This window comes from Python bivittatus, unplaced genomic scaffold (assembly GCF_059951505.1).
Source record: "Python bivittatus isolate LINGU-HERP-01145 unplaced genomic scaffold, Pbiv_v1 ctg000480_np1212, whole genome shotgun sequence".
In the NCBI taxonomy this organism is placed as follows: Eukaryota; Metazoa; Chordata; class Lepidosauria; order Squamata; family Pythonidae; genus Python; species Python bivittatus.
Window position 1 is genome coordinate 59,517,379 of NW_028277075.1, and position 22,236 is coordinate 59,539,614.

A 22,236-nucleotide genomic window follows, 5' to 3' on the forward strand; every position below is an offset into this window, starting at 1 on the left:
CAAGCAAACTGTTAGCTTCTAACATAACCTTTATTTCCAAGAATAAGACTTTACTTAAAGCCCCGGAGCCATCCTTGGGAAATAAAAATAAAAATGATGGATGGCTTTTACCCAGATGTTTTATTTGGAAACCTGTCTAGAAAAAAAAAAAGATATGCTGAGAGAGAGAGAGAGAGAAAGAAATGGGGGTGAGATGGGGGACAGACAGTAAAAGATGGCTGGACATAACCTCAAGAGTATCACCTAATCCATGGATCTTTGTGATTGACTCCACACAGCACAACAGGGATTTTATGAACAGCAAGTCCTGCCCTGGCACTTGTTCTGTAAGAACACTGAACTTGCTCTTAAAATTAAAAGACTTGTTTTCTATGCCCTGCAACTTAAACCTCCAATGGCATTTACAATATTATACAAATCTGATTTTACTAGTGATTATTTTACCATGCAAACTTTACAATACTATTCACTTTATTTACTAAATCTCTAAAATATTCCAGCCTACTGGGAACTGTTTCTGCAGCCTAAAAAGGCTATGAATAAATAAGCTCATCTACCTAAATGCCTCACGACACTTTTTAACACTGGCAATTGCAGAGGAGATTCTGTGGGAAGATGTTGGAAAAGATTCAGAAAATTCTAACAACCCTGCCCCCCTTTCAAAAGGGTCCCATAATGTATTCGGTTGTTCTGACTGAAACACAAAAATAAAACCTCCTTCTACCCAGATATGGCTAATGTCAAGTGAAAGCTCTTACTGAGTCACGAAATGAAAAAATTATCTCAAGTCATAGTAAGGAAATAGTGCAAAAATATGCAAGTCGTCACAATTTGTAGAGCTCACCTGGAAGAATTAGACATTTTACCTATTATCAATATGGTTAGCGCATTGTAAAAACATTTATTATTCCATTATTAGCTATTTTACACTGTGTTACAGTTCTTTGGCCCAATCTTTTTCCTCAGAAGTACTCTGAAATTAGTCTTTCAGAAACACGCTCAATGGCATCCCAACATCTGCTACAAATTAAAGCAAACCAGCGAAAATTTCAATACAATATTTAATGTCTGCAATTTATTATATACATAACTTGTTTCAGACTGTATTCGGTGCAAAAGCATATAGTTTAATTGTACCAGAAAAAACAGTTATGCTTAACAGTTTTTACCTGAATTGTTACACTGTGTTGGAACATAATAAACTTAACAAAAACATAAGATGGACAAACTCTAAAAGTATCCTCAGTTATATGCTAACACTTGATTGTTTCACTCTGACTCAACAAAATAAATAGAAATCCAAACATAGTTATCAGAAGTTATTTACTTAGTCTCTTTAAGACTGTATTTTCTTTCCAGTGTTTTGGTCTCCTGCTGTGTATTATAGAAATGCACTTTATCTATAAAGATAATTAAAGTTACATAATGAAAAAGCCAAATAACTAGTTATGTGAGATTAAAAAATGGGAGCTTATAAAAAATAAGTTTTATACATTTTTAAAAGATTCTGCTTTAGAGAGAACAAATCTAAATTATTTACTAGGGCTTTTCATGATGCACATTGCTCTGTTTTCGGGTAATTTTCTGCTGTAAAAAAGTGTAAGTACAACTGAAATATATAGAAGACAACTGTAAAATGAAGTCTTCATAAATACAAAGTGCCCTTAAGTTTTACTTAATAATTTTAATAAACGCTAACTAGTTGTGCAAAGCAAGACCTGGAAGGACTTGATGTAAAACTACTTTATTTCATATTATCAAGCTGCAACACAGCATCTTTGACAGCAGAATTAACTCTATATTTTCTTCTTCCTACATTCATAGAAAGGTTATATATGTAAAAAAAAAAAGGCACATCTTCCAACCATTGATCAAAATCTGCAGTTCAAGCTAGAGTTTTCTTAACACAACCTATTAAATCACACAGAACAGATGGTATTTAAATCTTCCTGCTAACAGCTTCTATCAGCTGAAATGGGAGGGCTGATTCAACCCCTTTGTAGCCCCTAGAATCAGTGTTGGGAGAGATGAGAGAGTAATCTCTAGAGAGAGTGGATTGTGGGAATACATGGGGCATTGCTTAGGGAAGGGGTGGAGAATATTTAATATCATGAAAAATGACATATGCCAGTTGTTCTCTTTTGCTTTAATATTTATATATCTTAAGAGAAACCTTTTGTATTCTACTTCCCTTACAAATTCACTAGCCAATTCTTTATTTTAATACAAGTTTTTTAGACTGCTGCAATCTTATGACTCTCAGTGGTTATATATGGTAGTTTTAAAAAATGAAAAATATTTTCCTAAAGCAAAATAATGCTAACAGACAATTTATCTAAAAAGAACATACAAGTATGAGAAGCTATCTTTGGAATGCAAGATAACTTTGCCATACTATATCTAATGTAAATTTTAATAAGCAATATACTTACTAAAAACAATAAATTATATAAAAATGAAGAGATCTATACAGATTATCTTCCAGTTAGATTATCTTCCAGTTATCTTCTAAATGACAAATAACACCCAGGTATTTAAAAATACAGTAGTCTTGAATTAAACTTGCAAGAAGCAGTCAAAGCATGCAGTGTGTATTAGGGAGACTTGTCAAAATTCTGAACTGAACACAAATCTGTCATTACAAATTCTTTGCTAAGTCAGAGGTTGGTTGAGGACATCATCTACACAGATATCAAAGACGTGCTGAGGAGGATTTCAATACTTCCACATTCAAATTATAAAATGAACAGTAACTTGGTCATGTTTCCAACAGTCATTACCTTGGATAAAAAGATACACGAGTGCATCTGCACAAAATAGTTTTTTATAATACATATACAGTTCTGTAAAAATAGCACTAGTGATCACAGTAAACCTTAAATTAAGAACTCCTGTTCTGCATGCTAATTATAGCAATTGCTAAGCTATTTCATTTCATCAAATACAATGCCTTACTGAATTGAGAAAATAATGGTTTTATAAACAAAAATATCCATTATTTTCTTTATATTAATTCTGATGTTTGACCTCTACTTTGTCATATTTTAATTCAATTGCTAAATTCATTCTTTCCTGATACTTATAAAGATTTTATCTCTATGTGATTATTCTTTAGTACATTCTCTGCCAGAATATTCTACGTGCAACTCTGTGTGTAATCTAATAGGCTTAACTTTCAGAAGAAATGTTCTTGGTAGGGTTGCATGATGTGTTTTAAGAACTATTTAGACTATTTTTATTTTCAGTGACAGCATTTTCTGTAAATTCTTTATGGATTAAAAAATTATTGAACTGGATATTCAAATATTGAACTGAAACTCCACAGCACAGTTTTTATAGAACAGAATGATCTGAATATCTCCGGCAAGCATGAAATGAACATCTTTGTTATTGTGCATACCTTGAAATCAGTGTGTAACCAAAGTTTTTAAAAAGGCAAAACAGCCACTTGGCAAACCATAAAATGTTGTTTTTCTGTTGAAAATCTTTTCAGCAATCTTGTTAAGCAGTTACATGAAGCAACTATAAAGATGCTTATATCTACTGGAACATAGATTGCATCTGAATGAATACAGAAATAAACTTGCTGCAATACATACTGGCAGGCTTTGCAGTTTTTATAGAGCATGCATTTAACCTAAGAAACCTAAATACTTAAAAAAAAGTTTTCAAAACATAATTAAATCAAAGGCATAGAAGTGATTTATAAACCATTGCAAATTAGTCTTTTCCAAGATGATTTATTATGATGACTGGCAATGAAGTTTCAGCCCCAAGGATGCAACAAATCATTTGGTCCCATTTTTTAATGAAAATAATGTCTGAATGCCACTAATAGACCATATTAATTTTCTACCCTGCAAGAGAGAAAATAATTAGCAGACTGGATTTTCAGTGATACTTCAACCCGATGCACACAGAACTAGAAGGGGTTCTGAATTCAAGAGTGGGGAGAAATAGCCCTGTGTTGAGTGTCAGCAACACCTCTTTTCAAGGGGGTAGAAGGAGATTCACATTGGCGGGCACGCTGCTGCTGCCTCATTTCTTCATACTGTTTCTTGCTATGTATTAATTCCATGAGAGTTATTTGCAGGGAACAGAATCTTTCTACCAGCCTGTGATGTCAAAGCTTCATAACATTAGTTTTTCACATAATCTTGTCAAACAGGAATCAGAAAATGTTAATATTGCTTTCAACATCATTAGCAGCTACATTTTTAAATCTGTGCTTTATGTGAACAGAAAAAGTGACTTAAGAATCTTGACTCAGGACAAAACTTCTTTTGAAAGATAAAAAACATTTTTCTATTTTATAGAATGAAAACAGACTGGCGTATTGTTATTAGGGCCCACTTGTTGCAAGCCAGTGCATAGTCAATCAGCAGTCTGCTGGCATCCTTGAACTACTTTAAATGGTAGTATAATTAATTTGCATTTTTTATTCCAACTAGTATCCTCCATTAGTGCATTATTTGTGTTGCAGAAAAGAAAACTTGGCAGTTATTAAAGGTCAGTATTTGAGTGCCAAACTAAAGAACATCATTTTGGATCCAGAGTTGCCTCTCTGTGGAACACAGGAAAACCATTCCTGTTCATGATAGGAATTGAGTTCCAACAAAAACTTTCCAATGAAGGAAAAGGACGGATCAACATTTTCCTCCAATTTCTCCTTTTGGGACAGTCCCAGTAACCAATTCCCATCCTGTCATGGAGAACACCCCAGCCTCCCACAACAGTGTGGGAGGTGGTGTTGAGCTGCAGAGGAAAAGCACAAAAAGAAAATCGTATCCCAACTTTTCCTTCTCCAGGGCCTGCAGAACATTGCACAATAAAATCTGGCACCAAGTCCTTATTTCTACATGTCCATCTTCTACATGATTTCTTACTTTTTCATATGCAAGTACAACTAAAGCTAAACTTTGGAACAAATAGGAGAGTAACAGAAAACCAAAGCTGTGGCAAATTGGTTAATGTGTTCTCAGCTTCTTCACTTGCTTCCTGCGTTTCAATTCCTCCTCTTCACGTTTCAACTCTTCTAGATCTTCTTGCATTCCAAGCCTCAAGCTGGAAAATAAAGTTTTAGTCACAATAAAATTTAAAAATAAAAAAAAACAAACAAACCTGAAAACCAACCATAGGATCCAAAACTTTTTTACCAAAATGAATTCCAAGCAACAACTCTTTTTTACTATGATTGCTAGTTTGCCTGCATGTCTGAATAAGTTTTTTTTCATTCTGAAAGAAGTTACTTTTTCTGGAATGGAGCCAGTATTTGAATATGATATAATTAAGTTACCAAAAAGAGTGAGATAGAAAAGATGGTTCTTATCTATGAATTGGGGAATAATGTATTACATAAATTATTACAATTATAATTATTACAATATCACAATTCTGATGCCAGAACAATATTCAGAAAAGAGAGGAACAGTTCTTTTTACATTTGCAGTTCACACTGCTGACCTAAAAATGACTGCTTTCTAATGGAGCAATATTAAGGGTAGTGGCAACGGCAGTATAGTACTACTACTACTACTACTACTAGTACAGACCTAGATATCACTTCTGTTCTGCTCTTAGTAATTTGCTGCCCAAAGATTCCTCTTCACCTCCCACCCACTCAGATCATACCATGAAAATTCAATTTAAAAATGTGGTAATTTGGTGCCTTGATCTTTGCTCACCTTTTTTATTGTTACAATAATGAGCAAAATATGTGCCCTCATTAAGCTTCACTTTCCAACCCCTCCAAAAGGCCAAAGAAAGTCACTGTGTCACTACATCCCTTATGGGCCTCAAAAGTTGAAAAATAATGTATATCCCAAACACTAAAAGGTTGCTCACCAGTGTATTATATCAAATGTAGGCAACTATGGTGAGGACTGTATCACAAAATGGGTGGAGTGGTAGAAATTAAAATAAGGAGTGATGTATTTAATTTCACAATAAGTTTCCCATGCTACATGCATAGAACTTTCACACATTCTGAACAAGGGACGTTCCCTCACCCACAACTACTACTTGCAGACATCTGTGTCCCTACAACAGCAAACCAAAGACTTGCAACTAATGTTACTGGGAAGGAGATCGGAAGTCTAGTCCACTCATTTGTGAACGTAACCTCCATTTCTTCTTATGATTGTGAAATATCAGTGTTTCATGACTGATATTTTGATCAGGTGACTGAATGTGCATATGAGGATCTTTTGCTCTAGGAGGAGGAACACACTGACAAGGTAGGCAGAGGCACTGCTATTTACTCTATTTCCCTTCATTCTGCAGTTTCTTCCTATTTCTTGCTTTCCTCTGAAAGCAAATACCAGAGCATCTACCAACAGGAACAAGAAGTAGGAAGCAGCTAAATCAGTAAGGGAAAGGAGTTTGAAAGGAGTGATCGCTTTCTGCCGGTACAGAATTGCCACAATACTCCTTATTTCTTGTTGGTGAAAGCAGGATGGGATGATGAGGTGGATAGATGGAAGACAGGCTGCAGTAGCAGAAGAGAGGAGGAGGGGTGGCAGATGGCAAGAAAGGGCAGAGAGGAAATCAGATGGGTGGGCTGAGGAAGGTGAAATGTGGCAGAAACGAGTGAACAAGCAGCAGAACAATGGTAAAGGTAGACGGATTGGACGAAAGCGACAAAGGAGACTGCCACTCTTATGTAATCTTATATTAGCTGATGAAAAGTTATTATTGATCTGTAAAATGAAGAACATCTTGTAATTACTGTCTTGGCATTGAAGCTCTACATTTTACCTAACAAGATATGAAAAAATCAGTTAAGCTGATTAGTATTTAGAATCATTTTAACTGAAGTTTTCATTTTCAATGCAGGATTTTAAAAAATGTAAGTGTGAATTAGACACTTTTAATCTTTACCTTCTGGCTTCCTCTTTCTGTTGTTCTTTCCAGCTACTTTCCATGTAACGTAAGGCATAGTCACTTTCATCTTTGTATCTGAAAATAATGAAATTAAATGCAATGATATTTATCTAGCAGAATTATTTTGCATTGCACAATACTGAAATTTCTTGAACTGTAGGGTTCTTGGGAGAAGATTTGGAGCACACATAATGGAAAGGAGAGGGAAGAGAGGGAAAGGAAGCCCTGTTGTATATGTGGCTTTCTTTATGTAACAGTGGACATCATGCTATACAGGTAGTCCTCGCTTAATGAGCATTCATTTAGCAACCATTCAAAGTTACAATGGCGCTGGAAAAAGCTACTTACAACTGGTCCTCACACTTACAATCATTGCAGCACCCCAGTGGTCACATGATCATAACCTGGGTGCTTGGCAACCAACTTGCACTTATGACGTTTGCAGCGTCCTGGGATCATGTGATTGCCATTTGTGACTTTTGCAGCCAGCTTCTGGCAAGCAAAACCAATGTGGAACCATGTGATTCACTTAATGACTGTGTGATTTGCTTAACAACTATGGTGATTCGCTTAATGACTGCCACAAAAAATGATGTAAAATTGGGTTCAGTCACATGCCTTGCTTAATGACCACTCTGCTTAAGGATGAATTTTCTGGTCCCTATTGTCATTAAGCGAGGACTACCTTTATAATCAATATTTATTAATTAATCAGTTATTATTAATTGTAATACATATTTAGAACTAGAATGGTACATATTTAAATAAAATAGAAACATGCCAATTAACGTTATAATTGCAGGGCTAAACTAAGCCAACTTTATGCCACAGTGTAGTTAACTATGCTTTTCCAAAAGCAAGCAAATAAGTACCTGTACTTAGAGTACAACAATCTTTCCTTTCTGCTAAAGTTACTGCAAGCCAAATAATATTTCCCAAACCTTCTGTCTGACTTGTAGTTTTGAAAATGAGCATTCACTCAGTACATCATAGATAGGAGCTATTGATAATTTTAGCAGAAACACAATTCTCCTATACGGTTGTTGTAGGCAAAATGGTGTAATGGATCAATTTAAAAATCTGAGAGTTTTGTTTTTTCAAAAATCTTTTAAATCTTTTCATCTATATTTACAGAAATGCATGTAAATATTATGGATGCATATAAGTATACAACAGTAAAATTACGTTAAAGCTTATTTTCTCACTTTGACCGATCATAACCAAATATCTCTCTGATATGTTTAGAGATCTCTTCTTGAGGTTCTCCTTCGTCGTCAATAAAATCTTCCATTTCAGAATCATCTTCATCTTCATCATCCCACTTTCTTTTATAGCTAATAGGTGGAAGAGATGGTCTTGGAAAACCTAGGGTGGAAATTTAAGACGTTATATATAGACTCTTTCAACTACTCATAAACTGCCTACCTGCAGGGAAAACCACCCCCCACACCTGTGACAGAGGATGGGAATGAGAAAATTGCCCTTTACTTCTGTTGCAGCTGTGCAGCCTGGGAAACCCTAAAGCACACTGGCTGCTCTCCCATGTGCCAATGAGGTTGAGGGCCTGCTGTTTCTGCTGCATGCAGCAGGATCCCCTGCTGCCTGTACTGTAGCACCCAACCTGGGAACTGCCCCAACACATGTGGAAAGGCTCTTGTGGCTTCAGAGTAGGTGCCTCTGGCATGCAGCAACAGTCTGTCTTATGGTTCAGAAGCACCCATTCTGAACTCTTATTGAAGTCAGCAGAATTTACATACAAGTCAAGTTGCATAAGGCTAGATCAGTGTTTTTCAAACTTGACAACTTTAAGATGTGTGGACTTTAACTCCCAGAATTCCCTATCCAGCATCTTAAAGTTGTCAAGTTTGAAAAACACTGGGTCAGAGATTCCTTATTTTGTAGGGCAGAATATTTTTGAGGATGCAATTTCAAACAGTTGCATTGAAGCCATCCATCCATCCATCCATACATACATACATACATACATACATACATACATACTCAGAAACACCAGCTTTCAAAATACCTTGTGGGGTAATCCCAGGTCTTTGATTAAGAAATGGCCTCATTCCATTCATCTGAGCATTAACCTGTCTTGGAACCAGATTTTTGGATGAGATTGTTTCTGATACAACAGTGCACTTTGGCCTTAGAGTTCCAGCTGAAGTCGTACCAGGCCGACCTGGCCCTGAGCTGCTACCCCTTCCCAGTCCAGTGTTTATGCTGGCATTTGGCCGACCAGGTCCTACACTTTGGCCACTGCCTAAACATACTGGTCCTGAAGTGGTGGTTGGTCGACCGGATCCCATGCTTAAACTACTGCCGGCAAGTCTAGGTCCTGTGCTTGAGCTAGTGCTTTGCTGTCCTTGTCCTGAGCTGTTTTCTGACCTCCTGGGTCCCATGCCATGTGATCCATGCCCAGTAATCAAACTTCTGCTTGGCTGCCCGGGGCCTGTATTCAAGCTGCTCTTTGATCGTGCAACAGGTCCTCCTGTAACTGAATTGTTGCTTGCTTGCCTAGAACTGGAATTTTTATAATTTTCTTGCTGGGTAGAAGCAACACTAATTGATTTTGCATGGGTGCTATTTTTTTTCAGACTAGGTTCTTTACTAGATGATTGTCTGAGAGTTCCATTTGCAGCTGTTTTCAAGACTACAGCATGGGACTTAGATCCAGTTTTTCCTCCTCCACTGGGTGCAGGTTTAATATGATTATTGTTAGGAGAGCTTTTAAAAGACCCTTTGGGTGCAGATTTTGTTTTTTCAGTGTGGCTTGGTTTGGAACAAGACACCAATTTTGAAGGCTTTTCACTTAAAACAGGTCCTTTGGATTTCTTATCATTATTATTTTGTGAGGGAATGCTTCCTTTAGAAAAGGGGGGTTTGTCTGTTGAATGCTTGCTAAATTTAGCATTTACTAATTCCCTCTGTGAAATTTCTTTTTTGGAAGAACCTGATGCAGTCGTATGTTTCATTTCTTTCTCTGATTTCTTTTCTTTTAGTATAACACCTTTTCTGTTTCTCTTCTCTAAGTAGTCTCGCTCTCTTAATTCTTCTGCGGTCATTGGTCTTTCTTCAGTCTTTTTTACAACTTTTATTTCAACTGGTTCATACTGTTTTTTTTCAGCCAGTTTTAAAAGATCACTAAAATTCATTGCTGGAGTTGCACTTTTGGGCAGCACCTTTGGTTTTTCTGAAAATTTGGATGGTTTTTCTTCATACTCTTCTGATTCTTGCTCAGATTCTGACTGATCATAAGCTACTTGATTCATTTCATCATGTGTCCTGCATTCTGTGCTTCCACCAGATCTATTTTCATGACTTTGCCTCTTTCTAGGCTTCTCCTCAATAGGAATGCCATTATAGCCACAAAAATTGTCCTTTGTCCGTGAAGCCATAGCTCTGGCTTTTCGGTCATGTTTCAGTTCCACACGCTTAGCCAGCAGTTCTTCTTTTCTTCTTTTTTCCATAAGAACTATAAATAAGGAAAGCTTTAGTATATCAAAAAGGCTCTGTATTTTGAAATATATAAGCTGCAGATTCTATAGAGCTCAGGCTAAGAATTTACATTCTAACTATATATTACCTAAAGCAGTGTTTCTCAACCTTGACAACTTGAAGATGTGTGGACGTCAATTCCCAGAATTCCCTAAGGGAATTCTGGGAGTTGAAGTCCACACGTCTTTAAGTTGCTAAGGTTTAGAAACACTGATCTGACGTATCACAATGCAGATTCAGTTTAAAAGCATACAGTGGGAAATAACACCACAGATTTTAACGGTAAGAGGGCTGGCAACCAAAAAACCTGTGCAGCATGCCCAAGAGGCATGGGTTTCAATTAGGGAGGAACTTCTCACTCTATTGAAACTGAGAGGACTATTAAAGAACAGTTTTGTGATAAGACATGGGAGGACCTGCTGCTCTTAGCAAGTAGCTGTTTGTAAGATTGTAAAAGAAAATCAGTATTCTTCTTCTTTTAAAATAGCTTTTTTTGCTTTTAACTGTACAATATCAAAACTACTTATCAGCCTGCATGAAACTAACTTCTAATTACTTGTATACAGATGTAAAACTGAAACAATTAAAAATGTCAGTTTTGCTGCTGCTTTTGTCTGACTCAGGATGACACTGAATATCCAAGAGTAAGGGAAGCATGGCAACAGTCTTCAAAAGGAAGGCAGAAAAAAGTTATTTTCAAGAATAACTAATAATAGTCTCTATATGGGAAGAAAAATATTGAATGATACCCTTTTTCTTCTGTTCCTCTTCTTGCCTTTTGAGAAAGGCTTGCACAGCTGCAGACTGAACACCTTTAACTTTTGGGTCCTTTTTGGGAGGGCCAACCGCCAAACTGTATCTTTTCTGCAAAGAAAAAAAAGTTTCACATAAATGAGTAACAAATATGAGCTGACTGAGCAACTGATTTCAGATATGTCCAAGAGGATTAGCAGCGTGCAAAGATTTCCTCAAGTGTTTGAGTAAAAATAACTTTATTAAGAAAAAAACACAGTACACATGTGATGTATAGACTAACCAAAGAAAAATTAGATCCAGATCTGTTTATCTCACCTTCTTTATATGGAATCTAAGAGATTTTCAAAGACAACGCAGTAAGGTAAACCAGAAAGAAATGTATCATAAGATGACAAATAAGTAGGGATATTATTTCTATTTGAATGTAACTAATACAAATGACTGAGTTCCTTTCTATAGGGTTTGGGATCTTATCAAGAAGGGGAAGAAAGATCCCTTAAAAGGATCAAACACAATGAAAAAGAAGCACCACTCACAGCTCTTTCAAACAAGTTTTTCTGAATGTTCAAACCAAAAATGAGACATTTGGGAAATGAAGTAGTAGAGAAGAATCAAATAAGAAAAACACTTGTGCAGGTACAATTTCTGCTGGTGAAAGGTTATAAAGTGCAAGCTTTTCTGTGCTGTAGTTCAAAATATGATATTTCAATAAGATATCCCCCTCCCCATTGTTTGGGGCAACAACTGCATCTGACTGACAAAATGCTGTGGTGCTAAATAATGTTTTACTAAAATTACGTTAGAACAATTGAAGATTATTTAAAACATTAAAAGAATCATTTAAAAATAAACAATGGCTTTCTTGGATGTGCTTAGCCCTACAATGACAGGGCATCTATTGTTTTAGACTTAAATCTTAGGCATATTGATCTCTCAACTTACTTCCTAATATTGGGTAGATTAAGTTCAAATCAGTTTGGCACAATGAGCACTCATAACCCATAGTCTCATATAAACCTCCCACCTTTTATTGATATGCAAAGGAATGGATGAAAAAATACCTTACTCTATTTTTTGGTAAATCATCATTTGATACTTTGAAAGTACTCAGAAAACTATGGGTAATTCAAGGCACAGTTTGTGCATAAATCAAGCCTGAAAATTGGTAGAAAGTGAGAAGAAGTTTAGGATACATCTGAAAAATCTAAGTAGAACCAACCCCATATAAATGTGCATAGCAGTAGTTTGTGGAAACTAAGTAATAAGTGACATAACTACAGAAGTACCAGAATTGCAATATCTAATCTGCAAACTACAACTTTATAAAGTGATATCCAAAAATCTACCTTTAGTGGGAAACACATAGATTGGGCTTTCTTGATAGGTTTTTACAAGTAGAAACACTGATTCTCTCTTTTTCCATAGCACTGGATGACAACTACATAGCTGAACGTTGCAGCAAAGTGCAAATTATATACTGCTGTTATTACAAAGTACCAGTACAGAGATAAAATGAGCAAAAATACTGTTTGGGTCCAGCCAACTGACCCTAATTACCAGGTTCAGGACTTGGTGCGAGATGAACAGAACACCAAGACGAAAATCAGACTTTTTATCCACTTATTTTAGAGCTCTAAATAAATTGGAGACTCTCAGTGAAAGGAGGGAGTCCTGATTACAGATTTTACATAGCTTATATACTTTTTTTTCGTAGAATCCATGTGACGGCTTAAACAAAGAAACCGGTTAACTTCTTACAAACATCTGTTTCACCAGGTCATGGTGACTTCAACCCAAGATGGAAATCCTTCCGGCTATACATTAATTATTACTCATTATCCATCTTAAACTTATCTTAACCCCAACTCTCTTCCCCTTACCCTATCAGGATAATAACATTACAGCCTTATGGATCTTGTCTGTCCTGTCAATTGCCCAAGCCATGACTCCTTATCAGACTGATCTTGTCTGTTCTGTCAGTTGAATAACATTACAGGCATATAGATCTTGTATGTCCTGTCAGTTGCCCCAGCCATGGCCCCTTATCAGACTAACCACAGCTGGTCTCTCCCATCTCTGCTATAGGATCAAGGAAATCACAAATCATACAACCATTCTTATCTTCAAGGATACAATGAAAGCATTAAAATAATATAGCTATATTTAAAGCTTAAAGATTACAAAAACAAGCAAGGGGGTTACAAGGAAGTCATAAAGCACGTAACTATGGAAGGAATACATCACTCTTGACAAGAATACTGAGTACAGTTTCTATCACAGATGTGCACATTCTCATATGCCAGCCCCCCACCCATGTCTTCATATGCAGGTACAACTTCCACATACTCAGGTTCACTATCAGATTCAGTCCCAATGTCCATTCCCATCAATACCAAATGCTTTTAGAAATTTTTTAAAGAGCTGAATTACATACTACATATCTTAAAATATGGGTTCAGAAATAATTTAACAATATTAAATTAGCATTAATTCCCTTTTTTATAAGCATGGCAGAAATATTTTAAAATTTCATCCTCCCCATACTAAAAGTGAAAATAGCACCTGGTTTCAGATCTTTCATAAGCCATTCAACTGAATACAATGAAGAAAGCTCTCAACCCTGGCTGAGCCAGCTTCATATTCAAAATAATCAAAGCATACTAAGCTACAATGAGTCTGTTCATGAATATAATGTGCCCTTATTTCAGGATTTCTAATCTGCTTTATAAAAAGAGGCACCACAATATTACAACACAACCTTTAAAACACTTTTTTTTACATATGTTTACTCAGTTTAATTCACTTAGGCTGTACAGTATATGATTATTATATAACAAGGACTATTTTTAAAATATACTTAACAAACACACCTATGTAGTATATATTAAATCCTGAGATATCTGTAGTAACAGCTGAACTATTATTACTGAACTATCAGTAAAACAGTACTAGTCTACTAACTGCTTCAGTATAAAAACAGCTAATTATTTCTTAGAAGCTTTTCCCAAGAGAAATGAATAGGTCGACAATTTTAGTGACACATGATGCAATACTATTATTGTTTTTGCTTATATAAATTATCAAATACAGTTATCATCTAACATACCTTTCTTAGAAAGCAGAACAACTTCAAACTCTTTTTCTTATTTCTTAATAATTTTTCAAATTGGCCTCCAATATAACACATACATTTTATAGAATTCTATTCATGATTATAAAATTAATGAGATGGTTCCCATAGCTATGAAACGAGTTTCCTTTCAGTTGAAGAAAATTTTCTATTGGAAAAGTACTTCTCTCCAACAAAGAAAAGGAAGCTTTGGATCCAGCCCATGCTGTCTGATATTTGGGGAAAAAAAATCCACCAACATTGCTATCCTGCAAGAAGAATGCAACATCTAAAATCGACATTAAAGCTCAAATTTTAATGAATGCTCCATATTAAAATGTGGAGCCTTCTTTATCAGTACCTTAAGAATAGGTTTTAATTAATTGCATTTTTATTGGATTTATTTCCCCATTAACCCTTTGAAGAAATCTTGCTCAATTCATACTGGGAATGTAGAGACAAAATATATGTTTTGCTGACAATGAGTTTAAAAAAAGGAATGCCTTTTTACATATACATCCTCTGTTGAATCTCAGAGTAGTATTTTATTTAGCATATGCTGAAATGTATTTTGTATCCGGGAAGACTCAAAGACAGTAAGTCATAGTGCTCTATTTCAAACTTGCAGGAGGGATTAAATTCTCAATCCTCCCAAAGACATTTAATTAATAGAGAGCTACAAATGAATTGTTCAAAGAAATGTGAAAGATACATTATTTACATAACTTGATGGTATCGATGGAAACAAACTCCCATGTAATTCCACAGAAACTGATGATCAGATATAATAATGGTTTTTTGGGGTATATGGATAGTTACAGAAGCTATTTTTAAACCTGTAATGGCTATGCACACTGAATAAAGTTTTAGGTGACTGAGCTAAGACTACTGAGACTATATTTCCTGTTCAGTTCTTTGATATGGAATTTGTCAGAGACTAAAATCCTGAAAATCTTAATGGAAGTGGAGTGTGAGTAAAGTCTGGGATTTTTTAAAAAATTGAATGAAATGAATTATATTTATGATACTAAGATAGTAGAGGTAGGCAACCTGGTGCTCTTCAGATGTTTTGGACCTTTTGCTGAAAAGTACTACACAAATATTCTAAATATATACATTTGTTTTATCAACCCTTGGCAAAAGTTTCAATGGCTAAGTATGACAGGAGTTGTAAAAAGATTTGAAATACACATTTGCTTATTTTTGTAATACATAATCTTTACTGTATTAGTTAAAGAAATTGTAGTAGCCATTCACTGAATTTTGGAGAAAATAGGTAGCCTCATAGTCAATAAAAACACAAAGTGAAGACAACTGACCAAACTGAAAAAGTTATATTTTCTTGCTGTAGGATTTCAAGCAGACTATGGGCTACAGAAATTATAATACATTTTTCTTCATAACATTTCTTACTCATAGAAAACAAATACATCTTTGGCATAATCCACTCTACTGAGAGGCAGTCTCTCAAAGGATCCAGAAAAGCTCTGATTTCCTTCTTCCTCAAGACGTGTAATGGAGCAACCACCACTATGACATTTACTCTAAAATCTTCATCCAATGTACACTTCCCCATACAGTCAAGGAAGGATAATACAAAAGTGCTTGACAAAACAAAAATAAAGGCTTCCAATTCCCTTTAAAACCTGGCAAAATGACTTCACCTTTATATACTATGAGAAAACTAGACAAGTGGAGTTCTTTTATTCCTCTTTGGCAGAGGAAAATAACTTTATGACCTCCACATGTTTTGAACAGCAGCCACCAAAAAACTGTAGCTAGTTAGTGTACGGCAAACATTAAAACATTTGTAGTTCAAATTATTTGGAAGGCCACCATATTGTCTTCTGCTGTCTTACAGAATCCCTCCATGCATTGGACTGAGCCTAAAGTATCTTATTTGTTTTCCATAATTTTGCTAACAGTTTCAACAAAAACCTCACAACTCTATATTTATATTACATTTTAAAAGGCAGAAAATTCACAAATCCCAGGAGAGTCTAGTTGAAATGTATCAGACTATACTATGACTTTTAAATTACTATTATACTGCTTAGTTTGTAAAGCATTTGAAGTTCCTTTATGTTGCAATACTTTGCCCCAGGAGAGTATCCCAAGGCTAAAAAATAGTGTGTCTCCACCAGAGGAAAGAGAAAGATCTCATCAATCCCCTCCAACCCCAGGCCACTTCTGCAGAAACATCATCCTTCCACTCCCCAACCTCTAGAGCTATAAAATTAAGAGATGGTCAGAAATCATAGCTTGAATGGGAAGACAGAAATCAGGTCCAAAGCCCCCTAATATGCTCCAGACTCATGAAATATTTAGACCACTGCTTCAGCTATTCTAAGTTAATAACTTTCCAATCTAGGTAGGAAAGGAAGGCTGCAAACTTATCTCCATCCTCAGTTCTACTTGCTGGCCCATTGCCAGCATTCTGTCCAATTCCTGAAAACCTCCAACAGGAGAGCCTCAAAAGTGGTATGATTCTATTTAGGTTCTATCCATAACTAAACTCTACTTCCTTAATCCCAGATCATTACTATGTAAAAGAATAAAAAGGCACTGGAACCAAGTACAATACATATTTTAAATGGATGGACAAGCTTGTTTATTCTAACGAATATGATTAAGTGAGAATAAACCCTTGGTTTTACCATTTACTAAACCACTTTTGCATATAGTGCATTATCTTGCTTCAAAACAATTTACAACATTGAGAGAACAATTACGCTGGCTCCTATGAAGAATTCTGTTGATAAACTACTGTATCCAAAGACTTATTAGACTCATGTGGGCAACTGGGAAAGAGAGAATAGAGGGTTTCTTTCCCTCTTTTCCTGTTCTACTTTTATTATTTCTCTCCCACTGCAACCCATGGGAGAAAAACTATGTAGGCCAGTTTCAGCACAGATGTACATTCCCACTTCCCCCTTTAAAACTGAAGGTATTTGAATTTTCCTTATTTACTTAATTCAATTTGGACACTACCTGAATCCCACTGACTCTGGGCAGTTCACAAATAGCAACATAAAAACCAATACAAACCAAAAACAAGATGGTATCCAGGCACAAAATACAAACAGAAAGCAAAAAAACAAAACATGCCCCAGGGGCCTCATCTGTCTTACCCCAGGGCCTGTGAAAACAGCTAGGTCTTCAAGGTCAACAGAGTGGGAGTCATGTGGATTTACGGAGATATCTTGTTCCAAAAGGGCAGGGTTAGGGTTACACAACAGAGAAGGCACACTTCCTAGGTCCCAATAGATGACATTTTTTAATAGAAGGGTCCCAGAGCATGCCAGCTCTGCAGGCACACACCAGCTGGGCAGAAACCATGGGGTGAGTCATAGGCAGTCCCTTAAGTAAGCTGGCCCTATGCCACACAGGTCCAAAGCTTTTTCCAATCTTGCTTCTACCAAAGGAGCTGGTACTTGAAAGATAGGACTCTCAGACATTTTCAAGGAGACTGGGGACAGGGCATCTGAGGCAGATTGTTTCTTTGAATGTGGACCTTTCTTTTTGATCCTGGAGGATATCACAATATATTCTTCAAGATACCCCATTACCAAGTCTCTTGGTAGTCCTAAGTACAGCAAATTTAATAATGTTAGATTCTATAAAATGCAAACCCATAATATGACTTGCTTTATGGCTTAACAGTATATACATCTATTGTAGTTTATTCAAGAAATCATGATAAAAAGCCATGGCTTAGTGTAATGTGTGAACCTAACCATTATTTCATGCTATCTTAATAATTCATATTTTATTCTGTTTATATAACATCAATTATAATACTTTGCAGATAATATTTAAAAGGTAGGCCAATTGTCTTAAGAAACAAACAAGAAAAACAGAAAAGAGCAAAGGCAAAGCTTAGAAAATGAGTAACAATAACAGGACCATTTCATATTTCTATTAAAGACATTGCAACAAAGGAGTTATAAGCAAAGCTTTAATGAAAAAGTGAGTTTAGGAGAATCAAAGGAATTATATACTACTGTAAAAAGAAGCATGTTCTTCATCCCATTCTATGTTTTCCCCATAAATCACTTTAATATATATAGCTGATTATTAACCTGAGACTAAAATGATAGAATTTTAGTCATAAAATGGGCAATCTCAACTGAACTCCAGACACAGCCTTTCTCAGAACACCTCAACAAAACCACTAAAACTTTCTAGCTGAAGCTGAATATGGCATTCGTTGTTCATTGTTTTGGTAGCAGAGGTATAGAAGGCTACTTAGTTCCACCCACTGGATCCTGTTTTTTTAAAGGAAAAATCCAACATATCCTAATACTGGTTTGTGCCCTGAATGCTATAGATGAAGGAATTCCGTAACATAACCATACATTTGTAAGCCAAATGATAAAGAGAGTCACAACTTGATTACCATATGCTAGAATATCTTGAGTTTCAGGGCTGTAATTCAGCTAAGTGTAGTAAACATGTACATGCATATAAAGGCAATTAAAGTTTGGAAGAATATAGAAAGATTGCCTGATTATTAGTCGTTATGTACTCCATTTAGTATAACTGAATATACCATATATTTAACTCAGATGGAGTAAAGAAATTTTGCATCAAATACACTTAGCTCAAGTGCAATTAAGGCAGAAAAATAAATGCTCTCTTGTGACTAGGCCCTTTACTACCGTTTCTTATTTAATTTTCTCTCCCTCCTTCCAAACGTATTCCTGAAGCCAATTCAAGAAATCCAGTATCTCTCTAGTTGGCAACAAATGTATTTCTGAAGCCAATTCAAAAAAATCTAATATTTCTTCAGCTGACAAAAATACTTTTTATGAATAATTTTGTTTGTAAAACAGTGGGAAAAGGCGGATAAAGACTTCTGAAATCCAAAGTATGTGCGTATTCGGGAGGAAGTTCGTTTTCATTTCATTAACATCCCACCATCGCCCTGAACACAGCTCTCTGGGGCTGAAAAGAGCACTGCTGGTTGTAGGACTCTCTCAGGATCTCGAGATCCGAGGGGAAAAATATCTTCTGGATACTTCCTCCAGACAACTCGCCAAACAAGCTGCCAGCAGCTGAATGAGCAGCAGATGACGGTCTGGTCTGTAATCATACTGCAAAGCTTGGGCGGACAGGCTACAGTGAGGGACGGCGAGTAACCCTTTCAATGCTCTGGACCAGGGCTACCTAGGTGAAGGGCCAGCGCGTCCAGAAAGGGCCAGCGCGTCGGGCAACAGCTGGAGTCCACGTCAATCCCAGCCCTCCGCATTCCCCTCTCCACCTCCCTCCCTCCTTCCTTCCCTCTCACCGGTACGGCGCTCAGCCCCTGCTGTTCCGAGGCCCTCATGAGGATTTCGCGGAAGTCCATGGTGGGCTCCGCAGCCCTTTCCCCGCAAGGCGCTCGGGCCGGCGAGGAGCACTCCTCAACTCGCCTCTCCTCAGACTCGCTCCTCGCCCAGCTGACGAAAAAGTTGCTCGCAACGCCCCTCCTCACCCTCACTTCCGGCCCCCAGGCCACTCTCCCTACTCTTTATATCACCTCGGAGTCTTCGACCGAGTTTTTTTTAGACAAACGTCATTTCCGTCACTCACGCCATACGGGAGCACGCACGCACGCACGCTCCCCTTCCCGGAAAAATGTGTCCCTGTACGTCACGTGAGCGAGCTTTTTATAGGGGCCGCCGGAGGGGCAGGTCCCGCGTGCAGCGGTGAGGATGCCTGGGCTCTCCGCTCTGAGCGTCCAGTTCGCTCTGTTTCTCGCGGTGGGGAGCGGGATTCTCTGGGTTTTTGTTGGGGGCCGGGCTGTTGCTGTACGTGCTGATGCTGGTTGCTTTTGCTGTGGGCTTCTCTCGACTCGGAAACTGAGCAGCGTCGGGCCGGGTTGGTCTTAGGGCTGGCTGTGCGCTGGACTGGGGATCACGATACATCCATGAAGGAGAGAATAGGGAACTATGCCTATTCTGTTGTAATTGTACGGATGTCTCCGGGTAGTCGCTAGAAGTTGAAACTCTGGGGTTTCACTTTCGTCTGGCTTTTTGTGTTTAAGCTACCATGAATTCATTCACTTGTTACCATGCATATTTGTTGAAGTAGAAATTATTGTTATATTTTTATCCCACCTTTTTTATAAATAACTCTAGGTGGTGGACATTCCTAATACTGTACTCCTCCCTCCTCCTACTTCCCCGCAACAACCACCCTGTGAGGTGGGTTAGACTGAGAGAGAGTGCCTGGACCAAAGTCACCCAGCCGGCTTTCATGCCTAAGGCAGGACTAGAACTCAGTCTCCTGGTTTCTTAGGCAGCACCTTCACTGCTCCATCAAACTGGCTCTCTTTAAACATCTTGATAAGAGTGATTGATCTTATTCTTATTTGCAACGTGCTCCAAGCTATGGAATTACTGCATTTTCATGTTTTCTTTCCATGTGAAAGTTTCTCTGATGTATCAATAAATAGGCAGTAACAAAGGCTTTTCTGGCCTGCCTGGTTTACACTTAACATATAACACATAATCTGAGCTTTGGGCTTTCTTTTCTTTTGATACAGTTATGAAGGAGAGATGGAAAACCTTTGTTTCTTTGTCTTGGTATTGTGGTAGGAATGGCCAACTGTGGTTTGTTGCAACAAATCAAGTTTTATTTAATCTTCAGTTATGGCTTATTTCAATAAACCATAGTCATAGTATGTTTGTCCTTAGATATGAAGAGAAAGTATGATTTATTGAAAATAAAACCAGAAACATCTAATCTCTTCATAAGTGCTTGGTGGAGATAGGGAGGCAGGAACTAGGTTTATAGATTTAATACTAAGTTTAAGCTATAGTTTAATATAATCAATGATAATATTGTAACTATCTCAGCACCTGATTAGTCTTATCTGGGCTCAGAAGCCAGACAGGGTCAAGCCTGATTATCTTCAGTAGGAGACCTTCAGTGAACACCAAGGCTATAAACTAGACTGAGAAGTTAAACATTCCAGAAGAGGGCAGTGGCAAACCATTTTTGTTTTGCTGCCAAGTAAACTGCATGGATGTGTCTATGAAAAAAAAAGACAAGTGTTTTTCAGCTTATTTGTTAGATTTATTGAAGGCTTTTCATTTAGGAGCTCAAGGTATTAATTACAAGCTTCACTCTTCCAGCTTATCCATGCTGCAGTCCTGTGAGGTAGGTTGTGCTGAAAGTCACTGGATCAAAGTTATCCAGTGAGCTTCTGTGGCTGAGGGTGGATTAAAACCTGAATCTCTGATGCCAGTACAACACATTAACACTATGCTACACTGACAGAAGGAGATTTCACTTTTATATAGTGACCATTGATATTCTAAGATTCAGCTGTCATGGAGTAAAATATCTCAAAGCTTTTTAAAGGGTCAGTTGTAGCATTAAGAAAACAATTAGAATTGGATTTAGAGCTGAAGAGAGAAAAAACATTTCTGTTCACTAGGGGTTATTCTGAATTTGCTTTCCATGGATGGAAGGGCTCCTTTACCCATAGAAGGCTTCAGATCCTGCAAGGGATTCCACTGTTAAGAAAGAGGTGCTAGAGTACCAGTGTAGTATAGTGGTAAAGGTGCTGGACTAGGAGTGGTAAGACCCAACTTTTAGTCCAACCTCAGCCACAAAAGCTCATTGGGTGACTGGGCAGTGTTGGGCTTCAGGGTTTAGTGACTATGATCTAAACAATAGATTTCCTGATGTTTCACAAGCAACTGTAGCTGGCATCTTCAGAGGCAAAGTGGTCTGCTATGCAGACCACAGGCAACTGAGCAGGGACTGACTAGGGTCCTAGCCAGGTGTCCTGACTGCTGATTGGTCTTTAGCTGAGCTGGTTTCTGATTGGTGCAGGTTGATGAGGGCTGATCTCTGGTTGGTTGGTTGTGCTTGATCCTGATTGGTCATTTTGGTGGTGTTGGTTTAGTGACTAAGCAGGGTTGGGTACAAACAAAGAACCAATCAGAGACCAGTCTGCATAGCAGACCACCTTGCCTCTGAAGATGCCAGCCAGTTGG

The 22,236-nt window shown here is 37.2% G+C and overlaps 1 protein-coding gene across 2 annotated transcripts; it reads right to left on the bottom strand.

Moving 5' to 3' along the window:
• Positions 1–872: 872 nt before the first annotated feature.
• Positions 873–19,731, bottom strand: SPTY2D1 (SPT2 chromatin protein domain containing 1). Of its 2 annotated transcripts, none has more exons than XM_007443110.3 (6): positions 19,536–19,729; positions 11,130–11,244; positions 8,909–10,357; positions 8,088–8,247; positions 6,880–6,957; positions 873–5,064 (listed from the first exon to the last, which is right to left on the bottom strand). In XM_007443110.3, the coding sequence occupies exons 1-6, from the start codon at positions 19,593–19,595 to the stop codon at positions 4,968–4,970; spliced, it is 1,959 nt and encodes a 652-aa protein (XP_007443172.1). In that variant the 5' UTR covers positions 19,596–19,729; the 3' UTR covers positions 873–4,967. The 2 variants fall into 2 exon arrangements, 1 of the variants encoding a protein (XP_007443172.1); XR_015797106.1 differs by having other exon boundaries at positions 5,015–5,064; positions 8,068–8,247; positions 19,536–19,731.
• Positions 19,732–22,236: the final 2,505 nt, after the last annotated feature.